Genomic DNA, 18,962 nt, shown 5'->3' with positions numbered 1-18,962 from the left:
GGATGTATGACAGTGGTTATGCATAATGGCAATAATTTTGAGGGTTTCCATGGTATTTTGCAGACAGTTGGAATAAATAATTGATTTCGTCCTGGAGCTTATACTTTCCCACTTACTGAATAAAAAGTGATTTTTTCACAAGAAAAGTTACCTTAAATTCATTATATCATAATTCTATGTCAAATTCAAATCTGTACGGTTTTGTAGAAAAACAATTTTCTAGAAAATCTATAGCGAATGATTTTTCTGCTCAACTAATTGGTGGAAATGTTATTAATTTATCTGTTTAAATATGTGTCATAATAGATTTCACACAACTTCTTTGCAACATTGTAATTGTAACACTGGAATTGGTTACCATTGAAATTTTTCAATATAATTAAGAACACATATCCACTATTATATTCCACAACACATCGGTTTTTCAATTAGCTGAACAATTAACAATTATTGTATTGTGTGTGTGTGTTTTTTTTTTTTATATATTCGTTTCTGTAATAATTGCAGATTACAGAGTTGATATAACGTTGATAGGATTAAGTACATGTTTAGAAATAGTGAAATTTTTTAATCATAAATCATATTAATTATATCCTTCTCCCTCTCCCGATCCATACAATTGTCATTCACTAACCTCGAGAAGACCGCGAATAATCGGTTCAAATCCTTTAAGTTTAGATTTAAGACATTAATAATGTATAACGAAAATGGTAACTTGGCTCTGTAAAGTTTATTTGATTGAGCCTGTACAAAGCCTAAGAAGAAAGTTTTGAACCATGTCATCCATAGAAATGATCTTGACTTCCAGAACAACTTTGCCGATCTCGAGATCAGTGTTCACTCGGCTGTCGGCAGAAGCAGACCATTCTCGATGTGTGTCACGCGATCGTCTGTTTACTCGGCAGCAACCATTGTGTGGTCCTCTACATTGTTCTTCATCGGCAGTTCTTTCGGTCGATGCGTCGTCGACTTTGGAAAGCAACCGTTTAGTGGTGATGAGTGTGTGAGTGCTGACCACGTTTTGCGTTCATTGCTACAATGGATGCGCTCTGGCCCTCGTTGGTGTATCTGCCATTTAATGAAACCACTGGAAGCGGTACCCGTTCTGTTGGAGGAGGCTTATTGGATAGCAGAAGATAAAGTGTTTATTGTGTTGTACCTTTTGACTATAGGTTTAAGATATTTTGTGTAGTGAACAAGAATCCTCGGCTCTGTAAAATTAATTCGATTGAGCTTTATAAAATAAATTAACGAAGAATAAAAAAGGATTTCATATGTATATTAGTGCAACGTAGTGGTAAAATTTTGAACTTTTCACCACTAGCAAAAAGGTTATGATCTCCTGAACAACTTTGCCGGGGCAGTAACTTTCTATCTGGTCAGGATCTCGAGATAATCCATGCTGTAATCAATTAAGTAAAATTCCACGCAGTAGGGACACTAGACTGATGCAAAATTTGAAATTTGCGCTCCACAGTGTTCAAACGGTTTCAAAACGGGTCCTGATTAGCCTCCGAAAGTTTAAACTCATTTGATAAAATACTGGCTTAGCACAAACCATTTGAATTTTATATGGAAATTACTATGGGAAAACAAAACTTTCTGTTCATTGTCTTTTAGCCTTTCTACATATTGTACTGTTAACAAATTATATTGCTATTCTTATGGGAATTTTTATCAGCTTCAACTTTGCAGAAAATCGTTTTTCAGGCAAACGTCAAATTAAATAGTTATTAATTGTTTAAGAGATTGATAATCTTATGGCAAGATTAAGCAACTGTATTGTGGGCAACACTGTATTCTGCAGTGTGACATAGTAGCCATGATTTTGTCCTCTATTCTACACGCCACATAATAAGACATCAGTTATTTGAATCATCAATAACTTTTGTTCCTTACATTTGATCGAAAATTGGTCTTCAACAAAGTTGTAGCTGAGAAAAATTTCAACAAGCTAAGTTACCATTTTCTAAAGTAGAGTGAACTGGTGAATTTTGAGATAGATGGTGGGACCTTGGTCGTATGCTGACAGGGAAGAGGGGGGAGGGGACTCCTCTCTCCGGTGAGTGCAGTCTTCGAGCGTCTGTTCACCATGGAGGTGCGGCTCAAAACGTCCTGGTGTCAGCGTGGGACGTCCCCGGCGAAACAATGGGGGGTTGGTGCAGGCCCTACAAGCCAGTCGTAAAAAAAAACAAAGGAACAGGAAGCAAGCAATGTAAATACGGACCGGAACAATCGGCATAGACCCAAGCAACAGAAACGGACTACCGATTGGAAACTCGGAACATAGAACGGCAAGTATCTCAATTTCTTGGGAAGTACCCGCATTCTTACTGATTTATAGAGGGTCCGCAAGTTCGACATCGCTGCAGGAGGTTTGCTGGAAGGGGTCGCCGGTACATACGTATAGGGATGGTTATACCATCTACCAGAGCTGCGGCAATACACATGAGCTGGGTACAGCTTTAATCATGATGGGCAAAATGCAGAAGCGCGTGATTGGGTGGCCAATTTCTGCTATTGATTGCAAGTTGAGGATCAAAGGCCGTTTCCTCAATGTCAGCATAATCAACGTGCACAGCCCTCACTTAGCAAGTGACGATGATGATAAAGACGCTTTTTACGCGCAACTGGAACGGGAATACGACAACTGCCCAAGCCATGACGTCAAAATCGTTATCGGAGATCTTAACGCTCAGGTCGACCAGGAGGAGGAATTCAGACCGGTTATAGGAAAGTTCAGCGCTCACCAGCTAACAAACGCCAACGGCCTTAGAGTCATCGATTTCGCCGCCTCTAAGAACATGGCCATACGTAGTACCTACTTCCAGCATAGCCTCTTATATATCGGTACAACTGGAGATCACCGCAGCAGACAGAATCGCAAACCGACCACGTTTTGATCGACGGAAGGCACTTCTCGGACATTATCGACGTCAGAACCTATCGCGGCGCAAATATCGATTCGGACCACTACCTTCTAATGGTCAAAGTGCACCAAAAACTTTCCGTTGCCAACAACATTCGGTACTGACGCCCGCCACGGTACAATCTGGAGCGACTGAAGCTGCTCGAAGTTGCAACTGAGTACGTGCAATGCCTCGACGCAGCGTTGCCGGATGAAGGAGAGCTCACCGAAGCCCCTCTTGATGACTGCTGGAGCAACGTGAAAGCAGCCATTAACAGCGCTGCTGAAGGCGCTGTTGGGTTCGTGGAGTGGAATCGACGGAACGATTGGTTCGACGAAGAGTGTCAGACGGTTTTGGACGAGAAGAACGCAGCGCGGGTGGCAAGGAACCCGTCATAATGTGGAGCGATATAAACAGAAGCGAAGACAGCAAACCCATCTTTTCCGGGATAAGAGCTGGAATGCGAAGAAATGGAGCAGCTGTATCGTTATCAAGAAACACGCAAGTTCTACAAGAAACTCAACGCTCTGTTCTACTTCAACGATGTGAATTATGTGCTGACGATCTAAAAATCTACCTTCGGGTTCGTTCCATTGCCGACTGTCACTTTCTTCAACGCCAGCTTCATGCTTTTGCTGACTGGTGCACCTTGAACCGAATGGAAGTTAACCCGGCGAAATGCTCAGTAATCTCCTTTTCTCGGATAAAAGAACCAATCATCTTCAACTACAACCTATTGGGTTCAGCAATTGAACGAGTGAGCCACGTGAAGGATTTGGGAGTCATTTTGGATTCGCAACTCACATATAAGCAGCATATTTCGTATGTCGTTGATAAAGCTTCCAGAACACTAGGCTTTATCTTTAGAATAACCAAAAACTTTACTGATATTTATTGCCTGAAGTCATTGTACTCCTCACTGGTCCGATCAAGTCCTTGAATATTGCTCAGCAGTTTGGAATCCAAGCTACAACAATGGTGTTGAAAAAGTCGAATCAGTCCAGCACCGATTCTTACGCTTCGCCCTTCGGCGATTGCCTTGGAGAGATCCTTTCCGTTTGCCTAGCTATGAAAGCCGATGTCAGCTGATTGTTTTGGAAACTCTTTCGACCCGAAGAGACGCTGCAAGGGCTTTACTTGTTGCCGATACATTGCAAGGGAGAATCGATTGTCCTACTATCCTCGAAAAAATCGATTTGAATGTACGACCACGTGCACTAAGAAACAGTCTTATGCTGAGACTTCCCTTTCGTCGCACGAACTACGGAATGAATGGAGCAATAAACGGACTGCAGCGAGTTTTCAACAGAGTTGCCTCAGTGTTCGATTTTCACGTACCACGTCAGACGCTTCGCCGTAGTTTCACCTCGATATTTTCGGGCACAGGTAGCCGTAAATAGCAGTGTAATGTTTAAGTTTTAAGCATAGACAATCATGTTGTTTTTTGTATTACTTAACATCATTGGGGCTTATTTAAGCCTGTTGATGGAATCAATTAAATAAATAAATAAACGCATACCGCCAATGCTTTGTGCCGCGAGCCGAAATGTGTCGGGATAATGAAGGGGGTATCTTAACGGACGAATGTGAGGTGATTGAAAGGTGGAATCAGCACTACGATGAACATCTGAACGGTCCAGAGGCGGAGGACCAAGGCGGCAGGAGGAATGGCTTCGTCGGTACAGCGGATGAGGGGGACATGCCAGCTTCCACGATAGGTGAAGTTAAGGATGCTATCCGACAGCTTAAGAACAACAAAGCAGCTGGGAAAGATGGGAAAATGGCCCGGATAAGTTGGCCACTTGTCTGCACCGACTGATAGTCAGGATCTGGGATACAGAACAGCTACCGGAGGAGTGGAAAGAGGGAGTAATATGCCCAGTATATAAAAAGGCGACAAACTAGAATGTGAGAACTATCGAGCGATCACTATTCTTAACGCGGCCTACAAAGTGCTTTCCCAGATCATCTTTCGCCGTTTATCGCCGCTAGCAAGCAGATTTGTGGAAAGTTATCAAGCCGGTTTTGTGGACGGGCGATCGACAACGGTCCAAATATTTACGTTGCGGCAGATCCTCCAAAAGTGTCGTGAATATCAAGTCGCTACGCACCACCTATTCATCGATTTCAAGGCCGCCTATGATACTATTGACCGTGAAGAGCTATGGAAGATTATGGACGAGAACAGTTTTCCCGGGAAGCTGACCAAAAGAAGAAGTGAAGATATCGGGTGCGTCATCGGACTCGTTTGAAACTCGCAAAGGACTTCGACAAGGCGATGGTCTTTCCTGCCTCCTGTTACACATTGCACTAGAAAGTGTTATGAAACGTGCGGGCTTTAACATGCTGGGCACGATCTTCAATAAGTCCAGCCAGTGCATCTGCTTCGCTGACGAAGTGGACATTATCGGAAGAACGTTTCGGGCCGTGGTGGGGCAGTACACCAAGCTGAAACGTGAAGCAAAGAAGGGTGGATTAAAGGTACATGCGTCGAAGACAAAGTATCTGTTAGCTGGAGGAACCAAGCGGGATAGGGCTCGCATAGGCAGAAGCGTGACAATCGACGGAGAGGAGTTCGAGGTGGTGGATGAATTTGTGTACCTCGGATCATTGGAGACGTCGGATAACAACTGCAGCAGAGAAATTCGTCGGCGTATTATTGCCGGAAATCGTGCTTACTACGGACTCCACAAGACTCTGAGGTCGGGTAAACTTCACCTCCGTACTAAATGTACCATGTACAAGACGCTGATAAGACCGGTAGTTCTCTACGGGCACGAGACGTGGACGATGCTGGAGGAGGACCTGCAAGCACTGGGTGTTTTCGAACGTCGAGTGCTTAGGACCATCTTTGGCGGGGTATGTGAGAACGGGGTATGGAGGTGAAGGATGAACCACGAGCTGGCGCAACTCTATGGCAAACCCTGTATCCAGAAAGTTGCGAAAGCTGGACGAGTACGTTGGGGGGGGATTTAAAAAGGCCGGATGTAGCATACTATAAATCATCCAAATTGAATCCGACCTACAATCTCAAATTTCATGACGAAGACATTTTCGAGACCTACAAAGTCGAGCCACTTGTAAACCAAACAAAAGTGCCAACCGCACTTGTTGTTCCACAGATATATAAACAGTCAAATTATTGCAACCACATGTTTTCCTTTTGCGCTATGACCCAGAATGCGCGCAGAATAATAAGCGCAGCGACAACGACAGCGACCCGGAAAACAACAGACCCAAATTCTTTCCTCATATCTTTTCGGCAACCTTCGTCTATGTACTCGGGCGAATGGAATCGCGTAACTGGTCACCATCACCTACGACGAAGTCACGTGATTGGTTGATTATGTTTGGAGACTAGTAAAGGTTACCTCCTACCGATTAAGTACGAAATGTAGAGTTAAGTTTCTTAGACTTAAGTGGTGCAAATAAAAATCAGCCAAAACTCATTACTCGAACCGGCAACATGCCCTTACTCCAAAAATATCACGAGCCATATAAATCCAACGTTACACGGACAACAATCCCGCAAAAATGGTGTTTGCCTCGAATCCGGCCGGTTCAAGACGAAGAGGAGCACAGCGAGCAAGGTGGTAAGACCAAGTATCTTGGAAGTGTGGGACGGTTAAGAAATTGGAGACAAGCAGCCACGGACCGAGTGAATTGGTGTAACATTGTGATGCAGGTGCAATCCTGAGGGATGTCGGACCAGAATAAGTAAAAAGTAGAGTAATGATTCGAAGTTAAGGTTTCTCCATAGTAATTCCCATACAAACTTCAAATGGTTTGTGCCAAGTCAGTTTCTCACTAAATGAGTTCAATTTTTGGGAGGCTAATCAGGGCCCAATTTGGAACCGATGATTTTCTGGAAGTTGCACTACCCACGGAAGAGCAGCTTGGCGCAGCTTCTCTTGAATAAGGCTGGAGGGACATCCGTTCTGCCATAGGTAGTACTGCTGCAGCGGCACTAGGTACTGCAATCCCGGACCGAAAAAAAAATTACTGGTTTGACGGCGAATGCAAACTGTTAGTAGAGGAGAAGAATGCAGCACGGGCGAGACTGCTGCAACACCGCACGAGATTGAATGTGGAGCGATACAGACAAGCGCGGAACAGACAAAAGTCGGTTTTCCGAAGGAAGAAGCGTCAGCAGAAAGACCGAGATCGCGAGGCGATGGAAAATCTGTACCGCGTAAACGACACACGGAAGTTCTATGAGAAGCTAAATAGTTCGCGCAAAGGCTACGTGCCGCAAGCCGATATTTATATGCAAGGACTTGGACGGTAACCTTCACACGAACGAGTGTGAGGTGATTGAGAGGTGGAAGCAGTACTATGACGAGCACCTCAACGGTGAAGCAGCAGAAAACGAAGGTGGCACGGCAATAGACCTTGGAGCATGCGCAGAAGACGACAGGCAACCGGCCCCTGATCTTCAAGAAGTTGAGGAGGAGATCGGTTGGCTGAAGAACAACAAAGCAACTGGTGTAGATCAACTACCAAGTGAGCTATTAAAATACGGTGGTGAAGCACTGGCTAGAGCGCTGCACTGGGTAATTGCCAAGATTTGGGAGGAGGAGATATTACCGGAGGAGTGGATGGAAGGTGCCCAATCTACAAAAAGGGCGACAAGTTGGATTGCTGTAACTACCGCACGATCACACTGCTGAGCGCCGCCAACAAGATACCCTCCCAAATTCTATACCGCCGCCTGTCACCATTTGCAAGAGAGTTCGTGGGGCAATACCAGGCGGGATGCATGGATGCCCGCGCTACCACGGACCAAATTTTCGCGATTCGGCAGGTTCTACAGAAATGCCGCGAATACAACGTGCCCACACATCATTTGTTCATCGATGTCAAATCCGCGTACGACACAATCGATCGAGATCAGCTATGGCAGATTATGCACGAGTACGGATTTCCGAATAAACTGACGCGATTGGTCAAGGCGACGATGGATCGAAAGATGTGCGTTGTTCGAGTATCGGGGACACTCTCGAGTCCCTTTGAATCTCGAAGGGGGCTATGGCAAGGTGATGGACTTTCGTGTCTGCTGTTCAACATCGCGTTAGAAGGTGTGATCAGAAGAGCTGGGATAGACACGAGTGGCACGATATTCAGGAAGTCCATTCAGCTCCTTGGCTTCGCCGATGACATTGACATTATGGCACGGAACTTTGAGATGATGGCGGAAACGTACGTCAGACTGAAGGCTGAAGCTAGACGGATGGGACTTGCCATCAACGCATCAAAGACAAAATACATGAAAGGAAGAGGTTCTAGGGAAGACAATGTTAGCCTCGCACCCCGAGTTCAGATTGACGGTGACGAAATCGAGGTGGTCGATGAGTTCGTGTATTTGGGCTCACTGATGACCAACGAAAATGACACCAGCAGAGAAATTCAAAGACGCATTATGGCAGGGAATCGTGCCTACTTTGGACTCCGGAGGACACTCTGTTCGAATAAAATTCGCCGCCGCACGACCCAAGAAAGCGACCCAACAGGAACAAGAAGAAGAGGCGCGCAGCGGGCAAGGTGGATCGACCAAGTAGAAGGTGACCTGCGGACCCTTCGTAGACTACGAGGCTGGCGAAGTGTGGCCATGGATCGAGTAGAGTGGAGACGACTTCTTCGGACAGTAGAGGACAACAAGGTCTTAGCCTGATTGGTAAGGTAAGTAAGCAACATTAAGCAAAATAATAAAAATCGTTGTTCGTAGTCCAATTTTATTCTGGAGGGGGCTTGACTAGCTATGCCAATGAATATTAGCAAAAGTAAATGCCAAGGTAATCCACTATTGGAGATTTTACCGAGCTAGATTGAGTGTATACCTGTTGTCCACAGTATGTTCTCACAAATACTAAGAATTAATTCATTACACATGCCTAACAGAATTTTATATCTCAATACGTGGACATTAGAATGATGTAAAATTTATTCCAATTTGTTCCAAATCGGGTCCAAATTTGAACCATTTTAGTTAAAAACTGACTGTACACAAACCATTTGAAATTTGTATGGGAATTACTATGGAAAAACCACTTTTTTGCCCTACCGTTCAATTCACCATATTTATCTGCAATACAAATTGATAGTTGGACTTGTTGGATACTTTCTTAGCTACACCTTTGCTAAAGACCACTTTTTCACATTTAAATCGCAGTGAAGCAACTGTAAACTCTAGAGGAAATTTATATCTGTAACTGTAACAAGTTCGTTTTGGTTTGCTATCCACACACTTAGATTTTTTCGCCGAGATGGGCACCACCGAGCAGCTCGGCATTTTATTTTGCTGGATCTCAGTGAAAAACTTGCCGAGATTCAGCTAACAAACGGGAATTTTGCCGAGATCTCAGCTAACAAACATATTTTTTGCTGAATTTCCAGCAAAATAAAATGCCGAGCTGCTCGGTGGTGCCCATCTCGGCGAAAAAATCTAAGTGTGCAGGTTAGTTATAGTTAATTATCTTAAAGATAAATCGTCCAACTCAAACCTTTTTAAGGGTAAGAGGTGGGACCATCATCATCATCATCATTATGTCTTATGATTATGTTCAATCAACTGCTCAGCAGGCAACGTTGGCGTTTCTGGCCCGTGAAATAGAGAACACACATCATGGCTATTATGCCACATTGCATAATACAGTGTTTGTCACAAAACAGAGAGATTACCAATCTTTTAAATAATTAATAACTATATAATTTATCATTGTAGCTGCAAAGTTGTAGCTGAGAAAATTTCCTACAAGAATAGCAATCCAACATTTTTTTCAGAATCCAACCCGAGCAGGAGAAAATAATTAATCAATACCTAATTTTGATCTGATACCAAAATTTGGTGTTGATCAGTATGCTATGAGAGGTAAAATACCGAAGAATAATACCAAAAAATTAGATGCAAAATTCTTTGTAAATAACAAAAAATGATATACCAAAAGAATACCTGTATGGTATTGTTTAGGTATTGCAATTGCATAATTTGGTGTTAGAATGGTATTGTGGGAACATTTTTTTTGGCAGGGGAAATGGCTCTAATGTTGGCCTATGGATATAAGATTGGGCCCATCACTAAAAATCTGCTATTTATCAATTGTATCTAGATGGGACGGTACTAATGGATATTTTTGGTTGCTGTTGAAAATTTAGTCGATTGCTGAATTTATGTATGGGCCCAAATTAGGGACACTAAGGCTGACATTACCTACATTTCCTCTATTTTACCTCTTATGTCATGCTCATCGATACCAATTTAAGGTATCGAGATATTCGTTCCTGCTCGGGAAGCCAAACTTAAAATCAGTCAGTTTCGAACTAAACGAGTTCAAATTTTGGGAAGCTAATCAGGACCCGATTTGGAAACGTTCAAGCACTGTGGACCGAACATTTCAAATTTTGCATCAGGACACATTTTGAGAGTCAAATCATAGTACTTTTTTAACTGTGTACGCTGCTTTCCATAGTCATTTTGAAAATCATTTGAATTCAACATCAGCAATCCATTCAGAATCGACATTGCACATTTTAATTAAATCAATTCTCCTAGGTCCTCTAGGTCAGTGAAGCTTTGTTCCAACTGCAGCCAACAACAATGCGGACGGGGGATTATCTCCCGCACATATCCGGCCCTCACCCTGTAACTGTGAGCAAAACCGGACAACCAACGGCGAAGTGCTTTTCCGATTCCATTCAATTTAGCAACGTGCATTTGCCCTGTTTTATTGCCCGCCCGAACAATTCTTCTACGCCAGATGTCCTCTCGTAAAACTTTGATAGACCATTCAGCAGCTGGCCGTTCTCGGTTCAGGAGTTCGTGCTGCAAGATTCTAATGCTGAAAAATTAATGACTTTCAAGCAGCTTAAGGAAAATGGATCTACCCGCTTCTTTGCCTTTTGTTCCGAGTGAACGAATCGAAAAGCCAACCACCTTCGTCACCACCCACCACTGTTATCATGCAATAGTTTGGAGCTGCGAAATGGACCAAGTTCTCTTAGCTTCTTGAGGATGCGGTGGTATATGGCGGACGTGCAACGCATAAGCTCCATTATATTCCTTCGAACGACTCATCAGCCACCAACATCGCCAACCTCACTGCCACCCAGAGGATCGATCGTGAAACGAAGCAGAACTATGTTTCAACTCTTGTACATCCATTTATCGTTTGATATATTTTAGCCCATTATACCAAGCAGTACGGAATGTATGTTTATTGTTTCTTCGTCCTTTGATAGAGTAAGAAAACTCCATTCTGTTCGACTGCCGTATGTACAGCACAGTACAACAGCTTCTTCCCGGAATTCTTCCAGCATCTCCTCCGTACAGGAACATGGACTGATATAACAGAATCTACTCTGGGTCTGCTCGGCGATATGACCGAGTGGGGGATAAACTTTTCCATCGTCGTTTATTTGGCCGGAGAACGATAGTAAATTCATTTATACATGTTGTACACATCTTATGGATGCATTTTCTTTCGAATTCTCCTTGTTCGATATGGTAGCTAAAGCTATGGGCAACAGGAGAGTTACATGCGTTAATTTACAACATCAAATGGATGGCTGATGCTCGTTTTGGTGTTGCACCCAGTTGTTGCATCAGGGTTGCTATTGTTCTATCGAACAAGCATCAATGGGTAAAATTCAGCCATAACATTTGATAACGGCACAAAAGCATTTGTAAACAAACTTTCTAAGGCCCTTTACATGCGAACCAAAAGTACGCCCACGCAAACCAAGAACACCATCGGATTGTGGCAACCATCAGCTTTCCGAAAGTGGTATTGGTTTGCGTGGGCGTACTTTGGTTCGCATGTAAAGGGCCTTAGAAAGTTTGTTTACAAATGCTTTTGTGCCGTTATCAAATGTTATGCCTGAATTGTTCCATGAAGATGCAGATGCAGTTATAAGAGTATACATGAACGGAAATGTATGTTATCTCAATTTATCACACAATAACATCCCATTTGCACTTTGTCATTGTTATTTATTGACGAATAGTTTTCTAGCTACATGGGGTAGGCAAATGTAAGTCTTGCATGTTGCTTTCTCACACATAAACTTAATATTTTCTGTGATCAATCGTTTTCAAATGACTGTTTGACTTGAAATGTTTTAAGAATTCATCAGCACAAAAATGCTACTCACCCGCATCCAGTTCAGGGGTTCGATGGTGTGCAGCAGCAGCTTTTCCTTCAGTCCCACCAGATAGCAGCGCAGCAAGTAACACATGAGACTATAGCTGACGACGATAACGACCTGGACGAGATCGTGGAAGAACAGCGCGACACAGAGAAAAACTCGAACGTAGTCTCGGTCGGTAGGGTCCAGCTCCTCCCACGAGTCACTCCACCTGATGTCGGTGCTGACATAGGAATGGTTCAACGTCAGCAGGTAGATGTACGCAGTGGATCCAGCCAACCAGAGCGTTCCGAGGACGAAATAGACCCAGAAAGTTACCACCAGCCGACGGGGAATGTTGCACAGGATGAAAACCTGAAAGAAGATTAGTGGGCAGTGTGGTAGTGGTTGTCAGAATGATTTTTTAATGATGAGCAGTAGCAGCTTCAATCGGTGAAGAGCTTTCGGTTGCTGAGAGCTAGGTTTACCGCATGACTGCCAGTGTAGGTACCTACAGTAATCCCTCCATTTAAGCTCCTCTATCTATCGGCTGTCCTTCAACCAATTGAGCTGATTTTTTGTATATAGCTAGTTTATGGTTGACACAAATTACAAACAAAAAGCATAGTTGGCTGAAATACAGCCGAGAAACAGCTATGGGTTGAAGGTACCTCCGCATAATTTGAGTGATTACTGTATTCGAAACTGGAACTAAATCACGCCGAAAAAACCACTCCCGGAGTTATTTAATAATTGAATATCAGTGTGCAGCTGGTGACGATTCGCATACATGCAGTTTGATTGCAAAGTTCGATGTGAAAGAATAGCCTCTGTTAGAATGAATTGTTAAAGCTTTCGGATGCAACTTTTTCGAGCTGTCGTTTTATTGTCCTATAGCTTTGTGTACGATTTTGATTTTACGATTTTCACTATTGGGCCGTTTTTGTTCATGGTCGATTTATTTGATTTTGATTGTCAATTTTGCATAGAGGACTACATTGTTTGATGCGTGAATTCAAAGGGTTTGGACTTGTATTGGTGAATATATAGTTTTAAACATTTCTAGATTTTAATATTATAGCTTTGTGAGTTTCATAAAGATATTTAGCAGGAAAAATGATTAGATGAAAAATGCAATCTGCTGACTTGAAATCATTGACACATACCCAGAAACCGTGAAAAAAGTAATATAATTTAAGGCTTATATGCCTCAGGCTCCTCCCAAAAATGCAATTTTTCATGCAAAGGTTTTTCATAGGGCTCGAATGGTTCCAAATCACTTTATGATCATCAAACAAATCAATATCCATTTAGGGGAAATGGATGTAATGTTGGCCTAAATGCCCCTAATTTGGGCTCATACATAAATTCAGCAATCGACTAAATTTTCAATAGCGACGAAAAATATCGATTAGTACCGTCCCAATGACGCGTTCATCTAGATAAAATTGATAAATAGCTGATTTTTAGCGATGGGCCCAATCTTAGATCAATAGGCCAACATTAGAGTCATTTCCCCTATATTTTTGTTTTCAAATTCATCCCGTATTGAATGGCAGATACAGTACACACATCCACCATAATAAGTTTCGGCAACTTGATTGTGACTGAAATAACTTGCATACAAGTAACCTCAACTGACAAATGTGCTGCTAGGGTAGGGAGTCCCCTATTTAGTAAACCAACGGCAAATAGCAAATCAAAGAACGAGTTTCAAATTTTTCCTCTCAGAATTCCATTAAACTTCGCATAATTGGATACTAGGTAAGCGTGATTGCCTAACCCCGTAACGTGAGTAGATCACCGTGGTACGTTACGGGATGTAGGATCTACCACCGTTTCCTAGTCCTGACTACTTCAAACTATGGGAACCAAATTTTTCAGTAATCAAACGAACACATCTTAGTCCTTGTTACTTTTTATGCCTTGTTGATAGTGACAAGACTCGGCTTTGTCCACCGAGGATGATCTTGAAACAAAGAAAAAAATGAGTTAGTTAGTCTTCATCTACGTGTCTCCTAATCTTCTATTCGTTGTTCCCTAGTTTGAAGTGGTTAAGACAATTTTAACTGACAAAGGGCGCGCCTTTGGAGGGTGCTCGAATAAATAGCGTGACCTTTCAATTAGAATCGATTCCTTGCGGTAAAGGCCAGAATTACAACTGTAATAAAAAAAATCGAATACTTCATCATTCTTCAATGTACGACATGCACTAAACTAAGGACACGGGATATAGGGTTTTTGGTCTAATTTCCGTCCTACTAAGCACAACCCGCGCTTTACCTCTTTTTGTTGAACGGGTAAATTTATTCACATTTTCATACGTACCGTTGGAATTGATAAAGAGTCACAAATTGTTGAGATATTGTTTAAAATCTAATACTGCTTCTTGATTCTAAATTCGTTCTACGAGTTTCAATTCCGTCCTAACGCATTAAAATGCCACTAGATTTTCTTCGTCCTATGGATAAACGTAGGAAAAGGGGATTCGCTAGAAGCGCTTCTTTTGTTTTGAGAACAACGAGCGTAAATATTCATACAATGCGCTCTAATAGGATCTATGTTGTAGCTAATGAACTAACGCATCTGAACAAACCTTTTTTAGATTTGTACATGGTGAAATCATTGATATTATTGATCTTCTCTGATCGATAGAACGGAAATGGGTGATTACGACAAAGTACTGCTCTACCCTACTCCAATAGATCAAATTACAGGTCGCAGTGGTGTTAGGTCCCGAACAGAGGGAAACAAACTACAAGGGGCAACCCTATGGGGTTGTACACAATGGTGACGTAGGACTACGTGGTCTTATATAATAAATGTTATTTGTTTACTTCAGCAGAAGCTTGTGTTTTGTGTAGGAATAGGAATTTGAGCGGGGTTCTCTGTTTTTATACTCTTTAGTATGACTATGATTACCCTGAAAAGAAACTTTTGATATGAATTTTAATTGGGACATGTTCAGAAATGTAACTCTTTTTGAAAATCTTGTCTTCAGTTCAATGATTGGGCACTCGCAAGAGTCTCGGCACGTCTGCTGCAGGAGTTGAACTGGTGTCTGCGACAGGTCGGAAGGCCATGACAAAATAATAATTTTTCGAAAGCTAGAAAATCATGCCCCACCCTCTTTGGGTATTTTATCATACACTTCATCTGTTGTGGCTTTCTACACTAAATTATGCGTTGTATATACAGTACATAGCTGAGTACAAGATCAGCATGATCGGCACTAAGGTGCTCCGGACGAAAGCGGAATACGAAATCGCCGTCAAATTCCTGAAGGATTCCAATGCAGAATCCTTCACGCACTACATCCCCGGTGAGAAGCCCTTCAAGGTAGTCATCAGGGGTCTACCGAATGTTGACCCCAAGGCGATCGAAGAAGAACTCAAGGACCGGTACAAGCTGGCCCCAATCGCAGTCTTTTGGATGACATAAGAGACGAAAACGTGAGGACGGATTGTCTTTTTCTGGTGCACTTCCAGAAGGGAACGGTGACACTGAATGCGCTGCAGGCTATCCGCTCAATCGTACGATGGTAGCCATACCGTGAACGCCATCACGATGTGACCCAGTGCCAACGATGTCTGAACTTTGAACACGGCACTCGCAACTGCCATGCTGTATCAACTGCGCTCAAGAACACGCCACTTCCAACTGCCCTGCGGATGGAGCCGTGGCTTTAAAATGCGCCAACTGTGGTGGTGCTCATCAAGGTTTCGACAGACAGTGCTCCAACGCGAGGACTTCAAACGCATCCGAAAACAGGCGGCAACTAACAACCAACCAGGACGCAAGAAGGACAAAGTCCCGGCATTTCGGACGGATGATTTCCCGCTTCTTCGTGCTCCTCAGCAAAGGCAAGCGAATTCGCGGGCGCATCCCGCTCAAGCAACTTCCGGTGATTCTGCTGGCCAAAGCTTTTCATCCCTCCTGGATTCTGGAGCCAACCAACAGCGTAAAACAACAACCCCGATATGTTCTCAGCGGATAAACTGATGGAAATTTTCGTCAACATGTCCGGTGCTCTTCGTAAGTGCCGCAATAAGCCCGAACAGAACCAAGTGCTCGGTAAGTTCATCATCCAGTATGGCGTCACCTGGAATGCTTGCTCTGTAAGAGCAAAAGAGATTGAGCTTGCCGACTTCCTCCGCAAGCACAGCATCGACGTGGGCCTTCTAACCGAGACCCATCTAAAGTCCGGTGACAGCTTCTGGTTCCCTGACCACAACATTATTCGGCTTGATCGCACCAGCTCCAAGTGGGGGGGTGTTGTGGTCGTCGTCAAGAAAGGAATAAAATACCACACTCTGTCCCATAATCTAGGCCCTTGGTGTGGAGGTGGAGTCGTCGACTGGATACATCCAGTTCATCGCCGTCTACTGCCCTCGACAGTGTGCCGCCAGCAGTGGACTAGCGGCTAAATTCAAGAAGGACCTGTCCACCATATCCCGTACTAGTTCCCGCTTCGTAGTTGGAGGAGATCTGAATGCTCGCCATGAGGCCTGGTGGAACTACCAGCAGAACCAGAACGGTCGTCTGCTGTTCGACCACTCGCAGCATGGGCTGTACTCCGTTTGGTTTTCGAATGAGCCAACCTTCATCTCACCAGCGGGCAACCCATCGACGCTAGACCTGTTCCTGGCTTGTCCAAGAGGGTAGCCTTGAACGAACTCAGCTCCGACCTTCAAGGCCTAAGTTTATTGACATTGATTCCCACACCCAACTCTTGATTCGCCTGAGAAATGTTCATAGACGAAAGTTCCAAAGAACCAGAGATCTAGCGAGGAAACGTGAAATGGCCGATCTGAACAAGCTTACAGAATGGTCTCACTCCGGAACGAAAGTTTCGGGTGGCTCATCCAGAATCTGGACGACCGCTCCAGACCATTCTGTAAGGTAGCCAAGCTAAATACGTACCCCAAACCCATTCCTCCACTCAAAGATGAAAATGATAACGATCGGCTCATAATCACCCCTCAGGAAAAAGCAAATGCGATTGGTGAGCATATTGCCAAATCACACTTGCTTGGCTCCAACATGCAAAGTTCGCTCGAAGTTCAGGTTGAGCAATGCGTACTCAATCTTGATTCCACCCCTTGTGCTATCCCTCCGGAGGATATAATCACTTGGAACAGATTTGCTCAGCGCTGAAATGCACCAAAAACATGAAGGCCCCCGGGTTTGACGGAATATTCAACCTAGTGTTGAAAAGTCTCAGCATGAAGGTTCACTCTCTGCTGGTTGCTGTCTTCAACAGATGCTTGGAACTGCACTACATTCCAAGTATTTGGAAGACAGCGAAAATCAAACCTTTCAGCGCTGAGAAAATTGTTCGAGAAACTTATTCTCAATCGTTTGCTCAAGTTTGTCGAGGAGCACAACATTCTGCTACCGGAACAGTTCGGGTTCAGGAAGGGGCACTCAGAAAATCATCAGCTAGTACGGGTGATAAATAACATCCGAAGTAACAAGGCTGTATCCAAGTCCATAGCCATGGCATTGTTAGACGTTGAGAAAGCGTTTGACAATGTCTGGCACAATGGGCTTGAATACAAGCTTTGTAACTTCAACTTTCCTTTGCATATTGTTCAAATCACCCGTATCTACCTTCAGCAAAGGTCGTTTAAGGTATCGTTGAATGGCTGCCTTTCAAACACGTTCTCCATCCCAGCAGTAGTTCCGCAAGGAAGTCTGTTGGGCCCTTTGCTTTACAGCATCTACACTTCTGACATTCCTCCCCTCGGAGACGGTTGCGTGTTATTGCTGTTCGCAGATGATACCGCAATAACCGTCAAGGGTAGGATGCCTCGCGAAATAACGAACAATCTTCAACGATGCCTTAACGCGTTTGCTGATTATGCCACCACCTGGAAAATTAAAATGAATGCCTCCAAAACTCAAACAGTCATGTTCCTCCATCGGCAATCGCCCAAACTAAAACCGGCTCCATCTTGTGCTGTAATCATGGATGGCACAAGGGTTGAGTGGTCCGCCGAAGTAACCTATCTCGGGATGTTGTTTAAAGAAATGCGCCTATTCCACTCGCATTTGACATACGGAAAAACCGTAATCAAGTGTTCCTCCTTGGTTAGGTGTCTGTATCCGCTGATTTGCCGTAGATCCCGCCTCTCAAGGGTGAACAAACTGGCTACAACAAACAGCAACACAATAGTTGGGTAAAGAAGAATTGCATTATAACACACCATCGACTGGAAATGCTCTCACAAAGGGGGCTTTAGGTAGTGATGAAACGTCGCTAGAACTATTCCACAGTCGCAGACAGTAATGAGCAAAGGCGGGCGCACACTTTTTACCTGTAGATTTGAAGACATACTTCAAATCTCCGAATACATCGTACGGGTTAGGCAAAAGTCGTGTGTTTGTACTGTCGCATTAATGGCCCTTCATTCATTTTCAACTTCTATTCAATTTTCATACTGCTGTACTCTAACGGAACTATCCACCTACCCTCTAATAAATAATAAATTATCACACTAAAGCTTCATGTTAGATAGAATTTCCAACCAACTCTGAACAAACTGGCTGTCAACAAAATCCAAGTCGCTCAGAACAGAGTGCTTAGGATGATCCTTGATCGTCCCTTTGACACAAGAATTTCAGATCTCCACCAAGAGGCGAATGTTCCAAAATTAGATTTCAAAATTGATGACATTAATACTAGTTTTGTGCAGAAATGCAATACATCAGAACATGCTTTGATAAGCAATTTGTATATAGTAGGTTAGGTGTATATAGTAGTCTCCTTTTTCCAATTCAAAACAAACCAATCCCACCAAGGTGGTCATACTTTAAAACAGGCCTGATAGGACTAGGAAACAGGGTTGCTTCCACTCACTTGCAATAAAAAGATGTTTTTCGGAATTATGAAATCATGAAATAGTATAATGCTAATTTATACTTGTAAGT

General features: G+C 43.4%; 1 protein-coding gene across 1 annotated transcript in view; it reads right to left on the bottom strand.

The window, feature by feature from the left end:
* GrlHz (Gustatory receptor-like Holozoa) overlaps window positions 1-18,962 on the bottom strand; it is a 307,521-nt gene that overhangs the window by 62,924 nt on the left and 225,635 nt on the right. The window contains exon 6 of the mRNA XM_065223284.1: window positions 12,057-12,404. Within this exon, the coding sequence (XP_065079356.1) occupies window positions 12,057-12,404 (348 nt within the window). The remainder of the gene's footprint in view (window positions 1-12,056; window positions 12,405-18,962) is intronic.

This window comes from Ochlerotatus camptorhynchus, unplaced genomic scaffold (genome assembly GCF_037179485.1).
Source record: "Ochlerotatus camptorhynchus isolate MF236.1 unplaced genomic scaffold, CSIRO-AGI_Acam_v1.1 ptg000189l, whole genome shotgun sequence".
NCBI classification, from domain to species: Eukaryota; Metazoa; Arthropoda; class Insecta; order Diptera; family Culicidae; genus Ochlerotatus; species Ochlerotatus camptorhynchus.
This window is presented reverse-complemented; position numbering and strand designations above follow the sequence as displayed.